This window comes from Ischnura elegans, chromosome 8, assembly GCF_921293095.1.
Source record: "Ischnura elegans chromosome 8, ioIscEleg1.1, whole genome shotgun sequence".
Lineage (NCBI taxonomy): Eukaryota > Metazoa > Arthropoda > Insecta > Odonata > Coenagrionidae > Ischnura > Ischnura elegans.
This window is the reverse complement of record NC_060253.1, coordinates 66,881,461-66,898,656: the sequence shown is the minus strand read 5'-3', so window position 1 is coordinate 66,898,656 and position 17,196 is coordinate 66,881,461. Positions and strand designations below refer to the sequence as shown.

General features: G+C 39.9%; 2 protein-coding genes across 7 annotated transcripts in view; one reads left to right on the top strand and one right to left on the bottom strand.

The window, feature by feature from the left end:
* Positions 1-17,196, top strand: part of LOC124164204 (E3 ubiquitin-protein ligase RNF19B-like) — a 324,394-nt gene that overhangs the window by 214,706 nt on the left and 92,492 nt on the right. For all 5 annotated transcript variants that reach the window (XM_046541432.1, XM_046541427.1, XM_046541429.1 and 2 more), the window contains 2 exons: positions 2,379-2,515; positions 2,841-2,938. In XM_046541432.1, the coding sequence (XP_046397388.1) occupies positions 2,379-2,515; positions 2,841-2,938 (235 nt within the window). The remainder of the gene's footprint in view (positions 1-2,378; positions 2,516-2,840; positions 2,939-17,196) is intronic.
* Positions 5,391-17,196, bottom strand: part of LOC124164205 — a 31,561-nt gene continuing 19,755 nt past the window's right edge. The window contains exons 1-5 of one of the 2 annotated variants that reach the window (XM_046541433.1): positions 13,285-13,375; positions 12,918-13,092; positions 10,978-11,208; positions 9,369-10,051; positions 5,391-8,897 (exon numbers count right to left, since the gene is read on the bottom strand). In XM_046541433.1, the coding sequence (XP_046397389.1) occupies positions 8,351-8,897; positions 9,369-10,051; positions 10,978-11,208; positions 12,918-13,092; positions 13,285-13,286 (1,638 nt within the window). In that variant the 5' untranslated portion in view covers positions 13,287-13,375 and the 3' untranslated portion in view covers positions 5,391-8,350. Of the gene's footprint in view, positions 8,898-9,368; positions 10,052-10,977; positions 11,209-12,917; positions 13,093-13,284; positions 13,376-17,196 lie in introns of those variants that run through there. The other variant, XM_046541434.1, reaches the window with a different exon arrangement.

Here is a 17,196-nt window from a genome sequence, read left to right as displayed (position 1 = left end):
GGGAATGGCCAAAGAAGGTTGGTGCTGAGAGTGTGTGATTATCTGGGAGACCCTTCTTAGCGAGTGTCCTACAAAAATGCCCCATACAGAGGGGACAGAAGAGTCTCTTGGGGCTCAGTCCAGCAGTCATGCTAAGGAGAGAACTCCTCTGTCTCGAAAGGGTTAATCTCTCAAGAGTTCCAATAGTAAGTTTTATTGCCTCTTTTAAACAGTGTAGTCAAATTTCAAATACCCAGATAAAAGATTAAAGGACTTAATCTTATGGGACTTGATGTGGGAAACAATCCATTTTTTTAATAGCTTTTAAACTTTGATGAAATTCAAATATTTGAGGAGAGTTTGTGGAATTTTAAGTTCCTGTTGATAGAACTGTTCCATATTTGTGGCACATAAATTTGGAGTAAGTTTTGAGGCTTTACCAAATAGAGTCCTCTGGATTTTATGCATATATACTGAGTTTGGCAAAAGAGCATCTCCTCACGTAACTCAACAATTAGGGTTATGTGGTCTGATCATAATTTCAAGCACTTAATGACTTGGAATATTGTACGTCAGTACAGTAAATCTTTTTATAGAAGTAGAAAGAACTGAGATATTGGCCATTTAAAAATGGATGCTCTAGTGAGTGAATTTACTCCTAACTCTATGATGCTGAAAACCATCCTACTTCACGCACTCTTTAACTGACTCCAACCTCCACGTGGTTTTTTCCGTCCACTCACCCACTCCCTCTGTTTTGTGTTGACCATTTTCTCCCACCTGCATCCCTACCCTGAACTTCTATCCTCACTCCTTTCTCAGTTACCCTTTCAGGGACTTTTCTCCCCCACCTTCTCCTTGCCTTGCTACTTACTCTCACCTCTCCATTTCTAATGATATGCCTTTCTCTTTCATCCTGCACTTTATATTCTTCTCCACCCAGTAGGCCTTCTTGTGTCTATGGTTCTTTTCCCAGTGTCAATCTTCTACAGTTATTGCTAGAGTCCTCCTCCTGCCCCAGGTTTTTCCCTGCCTCCTTAGTTGTGTGTTTTCTCACTGTCTCCCCACTGTATGTCTGATTGCCCCATCTTCAAACTTGTCAAATACTCCCTCACCTCTTCCTCAAGTGTATAAATGTGATTTTCTCATGTACGAGGATAAAGTTAAAAAGTTAGGTCTTCAATGTTTTTGTTAATGAATATGACATTTATTTAAATTTTTGGATACATTGTTGGAAAGATCATGGCTTCAGCAATTCATCGATGTAGTCAGCCTGGTGCTCAATGACTTTCCTCAACCGCACGATGAACTTTTTAATCCCGTCGTCATATTAGCTTCCATCCACATTGCAAAGGTAGGCATTGACCTACTCTTGCACCTCGTCATCCGTCGCCAGCAACATCTCTCCTCGATAGTTTTTCAAGGCGAGCAACATTTGGAAATAACCGGGTGATACAGACGAGAAAATCATCTCCTTACTCTTCAAAATGGTGCACAACTTCTTCCACACATTCTACATGCTGCCTCTGGTGGTCATCGGTGAGCTGTTTGGGCGCCCACCTAAGAGTGGACATATGCATGGCCGGAAAGGAAATTGTGGCACCATTTACGAAACATCCACACATTTTTCACCATAAACTTCAACCAATTGGCGATTAATGTCGATAGGTGCCACCTTTTTCACTGTCAAAAATCATATTATTGACCAAATTTCACACCTTGACGGTGATGTGAGGGGAAGCTCCATCGAGATGGCTGCTATGCCAACAATAAGCAGTCAAAAATGCTTCGTGGTGGTCTAGAGAGCTGGTGGGGGAACCAAGGAACATGGTGGTGTAGGCAGATTGTGCCTAGCACTTCATGTGGTGATGCAATGACTTTGGATACCTTATTTTTAAGTTTACCCTTGTATGTCTTGTGCCAGATGATGGCACATTGGCTCTGTGAGCCGAAATATGTCATACACTTACACGACCATGGTTTTAACGTAAGACGTCATCATCAGGTGAACTCTACAGAGGTCCATCTCATCAATTTATACCAGGCTTGGAGGGAGGGAGGGAGGAGGTATAAATTGATGTGATGGACCTCTGTGGAGTTCACCTGATGATGACGTCTTCCGTTGAGACCATGGTGGTGTAAATGTGTGAATAATAATTTCATGAGAAAGCACAAATTTTCTTCTTTTTCATTTTTCACAATGAATCGCTTTCACGAAGTAACGCCTCAAACCATCAATGTATTACGCATTAAAATAATTGTGGTAAACTGCAGCTACCTTTTATTTCAATACGAATGACCACATTATGCTTTAAACTGTTAACCCAATTAATTTTCTCATTGTTTCGATGAGGTTTTTTCATAATTTAACAATTTTCCTTCTTTTCTTGTATTTCTAGTCCATCTGGATGCACATTTTGGGGAAAGAAGCCATGGTCACGGAAAAAAAAGATACTGTGGCAGTTAGGTACATTAGTCGGTGCTCCCGTAGGAATTGGATTGTTGGCTGGCATCGCTGTCCCAGCTATGATCATAGGTGAGAAACATTTGTGAAATATAAAGGTGTGTCTTTGAGAAATGCTTACATACACACCATTAAAATTAATTTAAGTTATATTAGCTTAAGAATGTGCAGTCAATTTACAATTTTTTTTGATTAATCTTTTATTTAATGAGGCCTTGCTAGGTTAAGTTAATTTATATAAAATATAATTTATATAATATATGCTCCAAGTCATTTTTTTATGTTCCAATTATTTATCATGAACTGTCCATATTGTCAATATATATTCACAGGAGATATTTTTCACTCTCCAGGTTTTTAAAATGTTATTTAATACATTCATGTATTGATATTTCAGGAATTCCGGTGTGGGTCGGTAGAAAAATTTATGCGCGCTACCAACTAAGCAATCGTCATCGGCGGAACTTGGCCATTGCTGGTGGAGTTACTGCATCGGTGAGTGTTTATTTTGGGTATTTTTCACATCATAAGTGTACTTATTAATGATACTTGCTTAAAATGAGTGGCTTTTCGTAATAAATGCCCGCGAGCAAGCCATATAAAATTTCCAGAACAACGATATTTTGGAAATTTAAAAACCCACACAGGAATGACTGAAACCTATTGGTTGACTGAGGGTTATCCTGTTACGTATATTTAAGTGCTTAAGCAATTAAAAACATACTCCAAAATTTAAAAGTAATCCAAATTAGTTGTGGAAATAATATCTGCTAACTGCTTTATCCTGTACACATTTATTTCAACATGCTTTGATAGTCATAGTCATTCTGTAGCTACTCTGACCCCTAGCAGGTGTGTAGGGTCAACAGAAACCAATTAGAAGGAGGTTTAATCTATTTAATTACTTCTCCATGTTATGTGAAATAAGTGACCAAATGGGAAATCTCGTCACAGTGTATGGGAATTTATTATATGTGCTTATACTTAACAAAATTCAATGAGCGACAGTGAATTAAAATCATCTAGAAGGAAAAGGTAAACCTGATGATTGAAATTTTGTTCTGAAGGTTAGAAAAGAAGTTGTATCAGAGAAAATCTTATATACCTGTTTTCATTTGTGAAAGGTTCATCATTACTTGCCTAGTAAAATCAGGTATATGCTGCAGGAAGAAAGGTCCATTGCTCAAATCCCAGTTGTGGCAGACATAGATTTTATCATAATCCTTTCGAAGGCGCTGGGTGAGGACCACTTTTTGTACCATTTTAGTCGAGACGATAAACAGTCGAAGTGTGGTGGCTATTTTTGAAAGTTAGATATCTATGTTATTCTCTTTACTTTTACTTCTTTCCTTTGCCTGCATCCCACAATAATTCATATTTATCATACATACCTGAATTCGTAGTACAATGACCTCAGCTTCTTAACACCGTATATAAAAACCTACAAACTTGTAAATTCTTGGGTAATGTTTCATTAGAATTTTTCTGTAATTAGTTGGGAGTGTTGCTATGCTAGGTACTTAGTGCATTTTAATATCTTCTCTGCAATACCCGATACTCTGCTGTGCATTAAGTCTGTGTTGGTTGGTCATGGTGAACTCTATGCCACTAGAACCTGACAAGGAAAATATTCTTCTCGCCAGAATCAAAGGCAAACGATTATAGCCTAGTATTATCCATCTCCACAGATTTATAACACATGAATGGCAAGAGTTAATTGTTCCTCAGGCACTTTTCATCATTAGTAATACTAACCTATTGTAAGATATTAACATGACTTTCCTTCATGGTAGGCCTTATGAAATGTCATGTACATTATTCACTGAGATAATGCTGGGTTTAATTTATACTGACCCTTGATAATGTCTATACATATCATCTGTAAATGTGTTATATTTACTTTTAAAATAGCATTTTATTTTGTTAATGAATAATTTCTGGCTTTTAGGCTCTCATTTTCAAATTTTAATTGATGAATGTAATATACTTTTTCTTCGTTCATGGATATTCAATTTAAATTGTTAGTAGCTTTTGTGATATTTAATTAAATTATCTGAGAATTTTTTCCCAATGCACATCACAATAGGGTGGTTTCCTATTATTTTTTTATTGCCTAAATCGAAAGATTATTACTCCTGGAGTACGTATTTCGCGCTTTTAGATTTTTAAATGACGATATCTATTTTTCGCGATTAAATGAAAAGTGAAAAATTTCAAGCGCGCAAAAACGCGACGCGTAAGTAGGAAAGTCCGTGCGCCGCATTTCTGGTTCCCCCTCTCTCCTTGTGAAGTGACCTTGATCGAGGCTCTGAGCGCTGATAGGACGCAGGATGCTAGCGGATAGCTGAGTACCTTCCTGTCTGGTAGCGCATGGCTTAAAAAAGGTTTATTAATACCTTATCAAGCGAAGAAAACTTTCCGACCTTAGCCAGTTTTAATAGGTGATTATTAAGACATGTTTCCCTGAGCTCTGTGCCTCATGCATGCATTGGTAACCTCAGACGATGTATAACTCCTATCCTCTCGTGTAGAAACTAGGTCCCTGTGACGTCATGCGGAGCGGAATCGCATGGGCGCCAATCTGGCCTTTTTCAAATGAGGATAAAATTTGACCCTTGCCATTCGTCTAAACCGGGATTTCAAAAACCAAATAATTTGTGTATTATGAATACACTAATGGTGGGCAACGAATCGCAATCAATGCCTATCGTTTTCTTTGATGAAGGAAACTACCCTATTACGTGTCATTGTGATTGTCATGACTTCATCCTCTGAGATTTTTAATGTTTCACCATTTTACACTATTTTCTTAATTTGTTAAGTAGAATGAAGAATAGATTTTATCGTTCAACTGGAAATAAATGCTCAAAATTAAACCTATTTAGTGCAGGAATACATTCCTTAAATCTCATTTAACCATAGTATTATATCAAATCATCACTGCAAATTCTTTTTGTTCCAATTTATTTGCTTTATCACACTTTTATTATTACAATAGATTAATCACATCATAACACATGCCGCTCTGAAAACAATAACTATATGAATTGATGGCACTGGTTAAGGAGATGAGGTTCATATATGCAGCTTCTTTTTTCATCTAGGCAATGGCTTCAAACATATTCTCATGATAATTAAATGAAGATTGTGTCTTTTTCACAGCTAATATTTCTCACACTAATTTGGCAGGTGGATAGGTTCTCAAGCGTAGTCATTTGATGAAATAGGAAGAATTATTACATAACTGCCTAAGATATTAGTCCATGTTGTAATTGGGGCACATTTCTTTCGACTCAGATAGCAATTTCCTAACACTAAACATTGATGATTCTCTTCTGCAGATGATTTTTTTCTATTGGTCATTAAATGTTTATTACTTGGAACATACACTCAAAATATCATTTTATGATTCTGAGTATCCTGGTTGTTTTTCAAGAGATGGTATGTCGTGATACTTTCCTTATGCACAATTCCTGTAAACTCATTCGAACCATTCCTATGCTCATTGGTCCCAACTTCTTGTTCCTGAAGATTCAGTTTCTTCTTCTATCAGCTGAATTATGTTTTGTGTTAATTTTTACTTAAGATCTAATCCTCAAATATCAAGCGCTTATGAATTCTATCACTGCCAAGGACATGTTATTAAAAAATTTTATAATGTTTATCTTCCTCAATGGATTCTTATTTGAAGTAAAATGTCGTTAATTAATGGCAAAATTTTGGTTTCCTTCATTATGGATACATTTGTGTCCCATTGGCATGTTTTCTGTGTTAAGAATGGACAGACCTACACAGTGACTTAAAAATTTTGGTATAAAATATTTTCTTGCCCCTCATTTCATCACTTTTGGAGCAGTTATCAGGACTTAAAATATTACCTTCACTCCATCAAATATTTTTTTCTTGTGAAAAACTTCCATCTTTGTTAAAGAGCAATACCTGTGTCGTCAATCAAACTGTTAGCTTTGCTGTTGTATTTGTCAGTGTGTGGATTTATTTTTGGGTCTAAAACCTTTTCATACTCTAAACTGTTTAAAAATTTTCAAAAACCTTGAACTTCATTACCCTGAAAATCCTTCTCTACTTGCACAGCCATAATGTACAATATTCTGCTCTGTCCTCTAGTACTTCTTATTAAATTCCTTTATAATCTTATTGCTGTAAACCTTTGCTGTGGCTTTTCCTATGTTTGATGTTATGTTTTAGTCTCACAATTCAAAATTACAAATTTTTATGTTTACTAATTACTTTTGCGTAGCTATACATATTTTATAGATTGTCACAGATAAATTATTTTGGAACATCCATTCCATTTTGAAGAACGTCCAAAATTTTTACATAGATAAATATCACTGCCTACATTTTAGATTTTCAAAGTTTTCTAAGCAAGCTGCCTGTTTACTGTTGTTTTTATCTGTCCACAAAGACTTGAATTACAATATTTTTTCAGATCTTTGAATTGTATGATTTTTCCACACATATTTGATGACTTCATAAAATGTTCCCTATTTGCTTATTTTTAATTGAAGTCTATTTGGCGAACTTAAATTAATGAACCTCTCAGAAGTAGCTACAAAGTTTTAAGTATTCAAGGTTTTAATTTAATAGTGGTTCATTAGTGTAATATATGTAATCTACGCCCAAAGTCCCCATTTTGTATTCCAACTGTGCAACACAGGTGGCATGCTGATGATTGAGATTACACCAATGGTTAATGGTTATTTGTCTACATAGTTACTTAGAGGTACTTCTTTAAGCCATTGTTCACCAAGCTTATTTATGTAGGCTTTAAATGAATATTATTTCAAGGAAATGGCATTGAGATTGTTATGCCTCCAGCATGTCTTTTGTATTCTATCATATTTATGCTAACCGGAGTTAGGTTTTTTAATATCACTGTCGAGTTAAATTGTGGATACATCTAATCAATATGCAACAGTGTAGCATTTTTGGTTTCTTGCATAAGTCCACCTGTGAAACTTAAGCTATTGAACTCACCTAATCATCTCCTTATTACCCTCTTCATCAACACAAATAATTCTGCCCCTCCTACTCCCTCCTTGTTTTTTTCATGCTTGATTTACTTCACTCCATATTTTACTGAATTCAAAGCTATATCTGATGTCGTTTTAGAGTCTCAGCACTCCCACTTTCACATTGCACCTTCTTCAAACATTGAGAAAAATTAAATGTACAAATTACCTTTCATAATTGTCTGAGATGTTGTTCTTCGTAACAATAACACACACACACTTTTCTTATGCACATAAATTTCATGGGCCTCGCTCCTATCATTTTTAAGTAGCACAATGTTGAATGGATTTTAATTTCTTGTTAAATTCATTTTCAAAAATGAGTTTAATCAAACAGAGAAACTGATAGACCAACCTCACTGTTGAATGAGCTTTCATGTTATTTATCCTCAATGCTCTACAATTCTGCAATGTCAGTATATTGTTATATTATTCAAATTCTCTGTTCATCCACAATAAAGCAATAATTTCAAATTTAAGCATGATCTAGTGAATGCTATGGAGTTTGTTGTTATTCTATACAGCAACATGATTATATTTATTTCAATGCCAATAGTTTATTGCGGTCTAATTCTGAAAGCATCATCTTTAGGCTCAGTTATTGCCTGAAGATAGATCTATTTCATGCTATAATAGCCTAGGATATGTTAACAGTGTCCTTGTCATTGTCTGTCACTAGACAGAAAAACAGATTTTTCATTGCTGTTACATCCCATGAAAAGTGACAGAACTGAGGCCCATGTCATCACTGGTATTTATATCTTGAGTTCACTCTCTCAAAGCATATTGGGTTCATTCAATCCTCATCCCTCAGCCAGCAGAAATTTCCCACCAGTCAAGTTATCCAAGTTGATACGATGTGCTTCCATGCATTTTACACATCGATGTCCTTGCCCTCTTCATCTGCTACCTCTTCGGCACCATTCTCTCGTCCTCCCTCTTCCCCACCTTCCTCAACATCTTCAATGAGATCCAAGAGCCTCTCCTCAGCATCTGCATCCCCTAGGGCCACATCCACTGACCCCACAACTAACAGGAGTGCCAGGACCCTTGATCTCCGGAAGTCCCCAGCCAGGTCGCCCAGGTTGTAACAAACTTCGGCACGGCCTCCTCGTCCTCCCGCCCTTCCTTCATCGCCTATATTTATGCTCAGGCTCTTTGCATGCCCGAGGAGAGAGCGCCAGTATAGTCCCAATAGCTCCCTGGACTTCCCCCTCCGTAGCCGGGAGGGTAGGGATGAGAGCAGTAGGAGAGCAGCATCGTCAGTGGGCCGACCCCATGACAGCATCTGCCAGTCAACCACCATGCAGTCAGTGGTTCCGTCCGGGTTCTCGCGGAAGAGTAGGTTCCCGCTCCAGAAGTCACTGTGGGTGAGGGTTGCGAGGGTATGTCGACCCTGGTCCCCGTGGGTTGGGCAGCCACTGTTTGGAGTACAAGACTGTTGTTAGTTGAGCTCTTTTGTCAAATCATATGTCATATTGCTCATTGAGTCATAACCTTAATTGAATTTTAGTGAACAAAATATCCTGAGAATATGTGATTATGTGATCATCCTCATGCAGATTTCTCTAAGAGGTCGCTCTAGAAAGTCTGTATTGTAAAGATTGACCTGCGTTATAAGTTTGGCTGAAATGCTAGTTTTGATCTCTTATATTTTAGTAAAAACTGCTGTTTATTGGTGCTAAAATAAAAAGTCAATATTAAATCAGGTTAATTATTGGCCTAAACTCAGTGGCGGAATTTCAGCTAGGGAAATGAAATAGTACAGTGTACATAAGGTGTCTTTTGGAAAGAGGTGGAAACGTCATTGCGTATCAATTGAGCAGTTCAGTTCCCATCCAGTACCATGGAGTAGCACAACGTTCAGTTTCAGATCAAGCTGTCGTACTCACCCCGCTGCTCCGTCTTCCTCTCCCCTCTCGCCCTCCGGGTCGTCCGCTCCGCCCCCAAAGAGCAGCTTCCCTCCCCAGAAGTCGGCCTCCGCGAGGGCATCGTCCTCATCTCCTCCACCCGCCGACTCCCCGTCCCTGCGCCCCCGCACCAGGTGCAGCAGCCGGTGGAGCAGCCTTGGGTGCGCGCTCGCCCGCGGCCTCCTCCTGTGACGATGCAGGAAGGAGGCCAGCTGCGGCAGCCCGCGACCCACTAGGCTCCGGCAGGACTCTGGGGTCGCCCGGAACAGGAACGGGAAACGGTCCGGAATGGCTTCCATGGAGCCCTCGCTGCCCAAGATGCCATAGGCAAGGGAGAGGGCGTGTAATCTGGCCACTGCGTCCAGGGCCGCAGAAGCCTGTTCCGCGGTCAGGCCTCGCGAGAAGTCGCCGACCGAGTAGCCAGAGGCTCGCAGGTCTTCCAAGACAAGCACGGAGAAGTCCTCTTCCTTTGGGGCCTCGCCGTCCTCGTCGTCTTCGTCCTGTCCTTGCCCGCCCTCCCCGGTCTGCTCTCCCAACATGCCACCTTCAGATCCGTGCATCCCATAGTGCCAAGCGTAGTAGCAGCGGGGTACAGGTAGTCGTATAAGCGGTGGGCCCTTATCCCCCAGAAGTCTGTGCTGGAACTCCATCAGCTCTGGCACCACCTATGCCAAGAGAGAAAGCGGATTAGTCAAGTTTCCTATCATGATTTTTCTTTCGAGCGAAATCATAATTTTTTATCTCGAAAGCTGCCGTTGTTATTAATTTGCTCTAATCTTCAGTGTATTTGAGGATAAAAAGCATTCATTCGTGGAAGAGGTTTTACGGTGTACGCAAGAGTAAATTTAGTAATTTTTGAATTAATTGCAATCCCATCTGCAGTTTCATGGAGATTTTAACTGATTTCCGCTTATCGCATATTCGTGAATCGCTCTCCTACCTAATGCGATTTCTTTTGTAAATTTTCGTGTAATTCTTATCGCTGCCATTCTTTGTTGCCATTTTTAGCTTTTGATTGACAGCGTTTCCCCGATATCTACAGAACTTTTCACAATTTCCCTTTGGGGGTGCATTGTGTTTCGAAAATTCATGTTATTAGGAGGTAACAAATAACCCATAGACGGATTCTCTAGTTCGAGGTAGAATTAAGCGTTGGTCAATTCATCAGGCTATTGGTATTCAAGCATTACATGACCCGATCTCAGGATAGCAGCGAGCCCCCTTTCATTTTGCTAAAACCCCTGTAACACGGCAGTTAACATCAAAATGAGTTCGATTTTTTTGTATCGACTAGAAAATGGATCGTAAATTCGTAAGCCGTGAAGCGTCCGCGATCGAGGTACAGAAGAGAGCAAAGACTCTTAGTTTTGTGTTGGATAACGGTACGAAAATCAGTACTGTGCCATGGAAAGTGGAAATTAATAATAGCCACTCAGGAACATAAAATGATAGGTGAAGATAATGACTAAACGAATGATACTCTGAATCTGTCAGTCTTATATACTCACTACTTAATACTTATATCTTCTTATAAACTCACTAATACTGTCTTATATACTCACTAATACTTATGTCAGTCGTGTATACTCACCTCCGTGTAGAACTTAATCTCGCGGAGATGGAACTGTGCCTCGGTAACGAAGGCTCGGGTCACGGGATCTTTCGGCGGCAATTTGAGGAGGAGCCGAAGGCTTTGGGCCTGCTTCTCTTCTCCGCCGTCAGAGGACGGGAGAAGCTCGTAGTCCACCCGGACGGAAAGGATCTCGCTGAGGAGGCTACCGATTCCTCCTGTGGTGCCCCTGCTGACTTCGAAGTCGCAGACCTGAAAATTAAAATTGAAACGGGCAATGTAAGGTCTGGAGAGCGTTGTCCTGATAGTAAAGGAACCAGAATGCAGATAATCTCTTTTTTGAAATTTCGAGCAATCTCTTATTTTTGTGGGGGGCATCAGAGTAACGCTATATATTTTTTAATAAAGAGGTACATTTTTTGCACGATATCATTCGATGTTACGAACCAAATTGCTATTTGGTCCATTATGGACTTCATTTACGTTAGTTCAAGTTTTTTTACTTTCTTCATGCTTCATATATTTAGATCTCTAACCATATACATTTTTATCTTCAATCAGAAACCGGTAAAAAGACATCTAAATGGCCAATATCCAAATGATAATGAATTCATATTACTCATGGGTATGCGTTATTATAGATGCCATTATAAATTTTCTAGTTTTTAATTCGATTTCCCTTAAACATAACTTTGAACGGACAATTTTTTGTCGTTAAGATAGCATATTACGAGAAATAGGTATTAATTGGATTTTAGTGGAAATGGTATTCGCCACGTTGATGCTTCGTTCACTGCATACGCAAGTGGTTCCGATCGACGTGATTACGAGCTCGCAACCCATGCATTATGAGAAGTCGCGGGAGGGGAAAACGGAAGGAAACGATTGAAACTAAATGTTCTCTTCCCTTGGCCATTCGATTAGGCTGTCGTGAATGAGTGGAATCCTGTTGGCCGGCCCGTGTCCTAGCGGGGAGTATCGATTTCCGCTTTCCGCGGGGTTTCGCGTCGCTCGCCCCGCCGCCCGCGCCAAACTCACTTGCGAGACGTGGCCTCCGGCTGACTCGCGTTCACTCATGAATGGCATACCTTCCCGCGCCTTATTCTCATCATGAATTCATAAATCTCCAAGGGCATTTCACACCATACTTCCATCGATAGTTTTGTGCACCCTTTGTAGACAATATTCTTATGCATATTGATATTCAGATTGCAAATTTTGTAAAAAAAAATGGATTTACACAACTTTTAAGCTGTGAATTCCCCGTGGAGAAATGTAGTGTTCCAGTGTCTTATTATTAATCTTTGAAATGTTTCACGATGGATAGGCTCTCTGTACACAATGTGACTGTCGGGAAACATATTTCAATAAATGCATGCAGTGCATAAAGTGTACAATGTTGTATAATCTTCTTTCCAAAAAATTATTATTTGGATACACGTTCTGCGATATTTAAACACTGGTGATATAACGTTTTCTAAAATATATGAATTGTGTACATCCTAATTAAAAATTAAATCCTATTTTTACTTTGATGACGGAACGCAAAATGTGTAGTCTCTAATCGTAGAAATGCAAGTAGATTTATGATATTATAGACGTACCATCCTCATCAATCGGATCAGGTATGCGAAAGAGGTGACTGAGGATTTAAAATAGTCTCTCGAGGCCTTTTTCATGAGTACCAGCCCATTTTCATAATTTTTACTCCAAGGTTCAAACTCTTGGAGTGTCTGTCTGTTATATATCTGTGCATTAACTGTTGCAGTCTGTTTCAAGCCAATCGCGGTATTATTGACCGATGATGATCATTTATTCGAGTAAGGGTTCGGAGTGAAAATCAGGGATCGGCGATCGTTGGCGCGGTGTCGCTTTTTTCGGCGGGTGCATTCTCTTCCCCTCCCCCCACCTGCCGTCGACCCTTCCCCCGTGTCGGAGCGTGCGTGTGGGAGTTCACCGACCTTGACCCGCAGCCGTCCCTGGCGGGCGGTGGCCGCTCCCTCCCCCGCAGCGTCGGCAGCAGCATCCCCGTGGAGCTCCCAGGCGTCGGGCGGTCGGTTGTGGTGGGCGGTGAGCACCGTCTCGAGCCACCTGCGGGTCACCCGCCACTCCTTGGCCGGCATGCCTTCCGTGGCCCTGGGGGAATGAATGCAAAAAACGGAGTCGTGAATCACGTCGATGAGTAGGACTCAATTGCACGGAGTTATTCAATGGCGAGACATTCCGCGGGCAGGTAATGCCAAAATCTGGCGGATTAGAGTTGATTTTATAAGTATATACTAGAAACTATCATGTATTTATTTATGTATTCACTAAAATACCACCCACATTCGTAAGCAATGTAGAATAGTTGATAATTCTTAAGTATTTATGCGTATAGGAAATGTGAATTACTTATTTGAACGATTCTATGGTTAAAAAATTGTTTGATTTCTTGTTTATATGAAAAGGAAAACGTTGCTAGGTATTGACACATTATTTCACAATTGAATTTCGGGCTGTATAAGATTTTATTATGATGATGCACTATTTTGAGATATATCCAGGCTCCATATTTAGCTTTGAGCTAATTTTTGTTGTTTTGGAAGTACAGCGTGATTACAGATATTGTGTGACTTACAATATTGGTACGAGGAATAGCCATAACATTTTCCCTCCCGTGCCGTAAAAAATATAGAGAGTTGATTTAGGCTTTATCTGGTGGAATTTTAACGTACGGTAAATTACAAATTCCTATCAATTTTCCACAAGTACGATCGTTTTCAATGCATTTTGTACAAGTGAAATCGGTCGTGTGAATATGAGTTCTCTGGGAAATTTTTATATACAATATACTAAAAAAGCTGTCTACGATACTGCCAAAGGAAGGGGGTAATATTTCTATTGGAGGTTCATATAGATAAGTGTGTATAGATGATATATAATTCCGAATGGAGAGTTTAAAGTCGTTTTCGAAATTTTCTCTTACGAAAATGTGCTACTCGGATTTCGTCGATAAAATGCGTGTAACGATTTCATCCCCTTGTCTTTGTCATACGCTCTTGTCTGCTCCATGTCGCGTCGCGGGTGAAACTAATTGATTTTGAATGCGAAATGAAGGACAGCTAATTTCATGGTATTGATCCCTTGCATCGCTCATCATTATTTATTGTCAATGGATGGATTGGCTGCAGATGAATTTTCATTTAAGAGCTAATATGAGGCGATTGCGTATTTCATATCTTCGAATGAAATTAGCCATCGGGGTTGCGTACGGATGCTCGCGAGTCAACGAACGCACCCTGTCCTTGATCAATAGCTACATGGAGAGGGTGTGTCACTCTTTCGGCTAGAATCGGCTGATCTGACGCATGGCTAGACGTGTTAGAAGACATTTTGGCAATCTTGTAAAGTCCCCTACTTTGATTTCGTCTTGGAAATCCATGTAACTATTTCATGCCTGTCTTTGTCAGACACTATTTGAGTTATAATAAGAATATCTGTAAAATACTCGCTCGGAAGTTTTAATAATGTATATTTTTAACCTGAAAATATCCGTTAAAATATATTTAAGGAGTTTTTTTTAGAAGATAGTGCATTTGTATGTAAATAGCCCTCGTCTGGATCAATATTAAGGTTAAAATATATCAGTTTGGTTGGGAAAGCAGAGTTTCTACGCATATTGGGATCCAAACTTTTCTAAAGCGTCTAGTTAATGTGATGTTGATGAGCACGAAAAAAATAGCAGTTGCGCACCCACTGCACGATCACTGGATATCGTGCGTCTCATTATCCCAGGTAATGCAGCAATGCATATTCGAGGAGGGAGTGTATCTCTCCGTGAGAACGAAAAATTACTATTTTCCCGTCCGCACTAATCGATCTCCGTGTTTAAGTCGCACAAGTAGGGCGAATGCAATGAACTTTCACGTCCAACTCCGGCCGTGAACGGTTTGTCTGCCTTCGCACTTGTTGGAAGGCTTATTGTCCCGCCGCGCTTCCGTGAGATAGCGCACGTTTGTGACGTCACTGTCACCAAGGCCAATCGATCATGATGTGGCATCCATGGCGGGGTGCACTCGTCCACTCACACGTTAGCAAAAACAAGCTCACGTGACCAATGCCCGCCTAAAGAGGGCACTGGCAGGAATACGGTGACCGGCTTCGGGCGATGGCGTGGGTATACGTGAAAAATAACGAGCTGTTGTTGTCATCACAGTCGGGTTATTGTGCTCAATATCCCGCATCGTGCTACTGAAAATCAATCGGTTTTATTTTTCTCGCTGAGAGGGTGTATTAAAAAATTCTCCGGAGTCATCTTTTGTATTTTCCCTCCGTTGCCGTTGCGATGGGGCTGTGATGGGCCTCCAGTAATGAAAAGAGCTACGGACACAAAGGAGACCGTTATTCGTTCCTTTATAAACCAGTTCCCTTCTCTTTCGACTCTTCGATCTTTTCAGTATTGAGGCTCAATATTTCGCTTTATTGGAAAGGCCTCTGTGATTTTACGGTCGACTGTCGCATTACTTGTCCCCTGAGGATCTTTTTTAAGATGTAATATTTATTATTTCTTCTCCTTTTTTTCTGCCAATGTTTCGAAAAATACTTCGGATTCAGCGTCGAGTAGTATAGTCTTCAGCCAATCATGCGTTTTTCATGGCTCAGGAAAAATTAATTAATTCTTGCCCATTACATCAGACGGGAGTTATAAATGTATTGTTCTGTCAGTGGAGTTAAATTATGATACTTAGGTATACATTACGCTACCGAAGGAATTGTTGACGGCCGGTAAGCCAATTTAAAATGCAGTGTAACGAAATTTCTTTAGCTACTTTGTTTGAAATATGAATTTCTTTTGTAAACTCAACAACGGGCATATTAAACCAAAGCATGTCACTTAACTATACTCGTGCTTCTCTAAAATATCTTCCAATTCCTGGGTTCGAACGAGGGTCTTCGGGGAAAATAAATTTCACAGCCTCCTCGCCAGCCCAAAGAAATGTCCTGATCTTGAATTATGGAATCATTTTTGTATTCATTTCCTGAAAAACATTCGCTATGATTATGTGAGTTTTTCTTTTAAAATTTTCTTTTTACGGAGCTAGTCTTCGCTCATTTGACTCGATGGACTTAATGCTCAGTGTAAATGGAATGTGACTTCCGGGATTTTTATATAATTTTCACGTCATCCCAGGCACGTTCCTTATTTTTCTTTTTCTCGGTCGCTACTGTCATTTTTCTTTGGGGCGCGTGAGGTGCTAAGTTCTCATTTAATTTGGAGCGGACGTGATGACGTTTTTTCTCCCGCTTCTCGGCGCTGTCAGAGAGGATTTTCGTTTTTCAACTTTTTATTTCCTTCTTCCGGGGGCGCCCGTGCTCCACTCCCTTCTTTCGCTCTTTCTTCTCCGTTCTTTCAAGAGAATAAATATGTTCTGTTTGAGGTTGACCGTCTTTCTCAAGTCCTCGAAGAGATGTGATGAGTGCTGGCTTCATCCGTAAAGAACTCGAGCGCGCTTTTACGAATTGGATTTCTTCTCTTTCTTTTATCATCCAGAAACTTGGAAAAAAATCAAATTGTGTTAGCCACATTCGTTACGCATCTGTGCCGTGTCTTGTTAAGGAATTCCATATATTTTATGGAAATGTTTGGAATATTTTGCTTGTAATTACTGAGGGATATGTAAGGGTCCCGGGATCAAAGTCCGGGTGAAGCCATGGGACACCCCAAACTAAATCCTCGGAAAGGAATTGATTCCCCTCCAACCATGAATGTGTGATGCTAACATGCCTGCGGTTTAGTGAGGGGTAAGCTCTGCCCTCCCCTAACCATACCAACCTTCGGGTTGAATAACTTAGTGAGTGAATTTTCGGGGCCTCAGAAAAGGTATTTGTTGAGATCTCATTGCGCTAGGAATTCAAATAATACGTTAAAGCTTGGAATTAATCCACGGTGATAAAATCTCAGTGTATTATAGTGAAGTATGTTTAGAGTGAAATACTCGTAGGATTTTATATAGCTTTCTAGCATCAGTACATCTTCCCTTTAGCTCTTGGTGTCGTTTTACGGTATTGTTTGCGTCAACTAAAATTTATTTTTACGGTAGTCTTTTGGCACGAGAATATCGCGGGGAAAGTGTGTTAGATCAATCGACCGCAGTGTTTATGGTTGAAAATTATCCTCTTTAAGAGAATTCTTTGGCGCCTCTCGGGCTCAATGGGACGCGTATTTTATACCGCTGGAAAATAGTTTCGGTTTTGTCT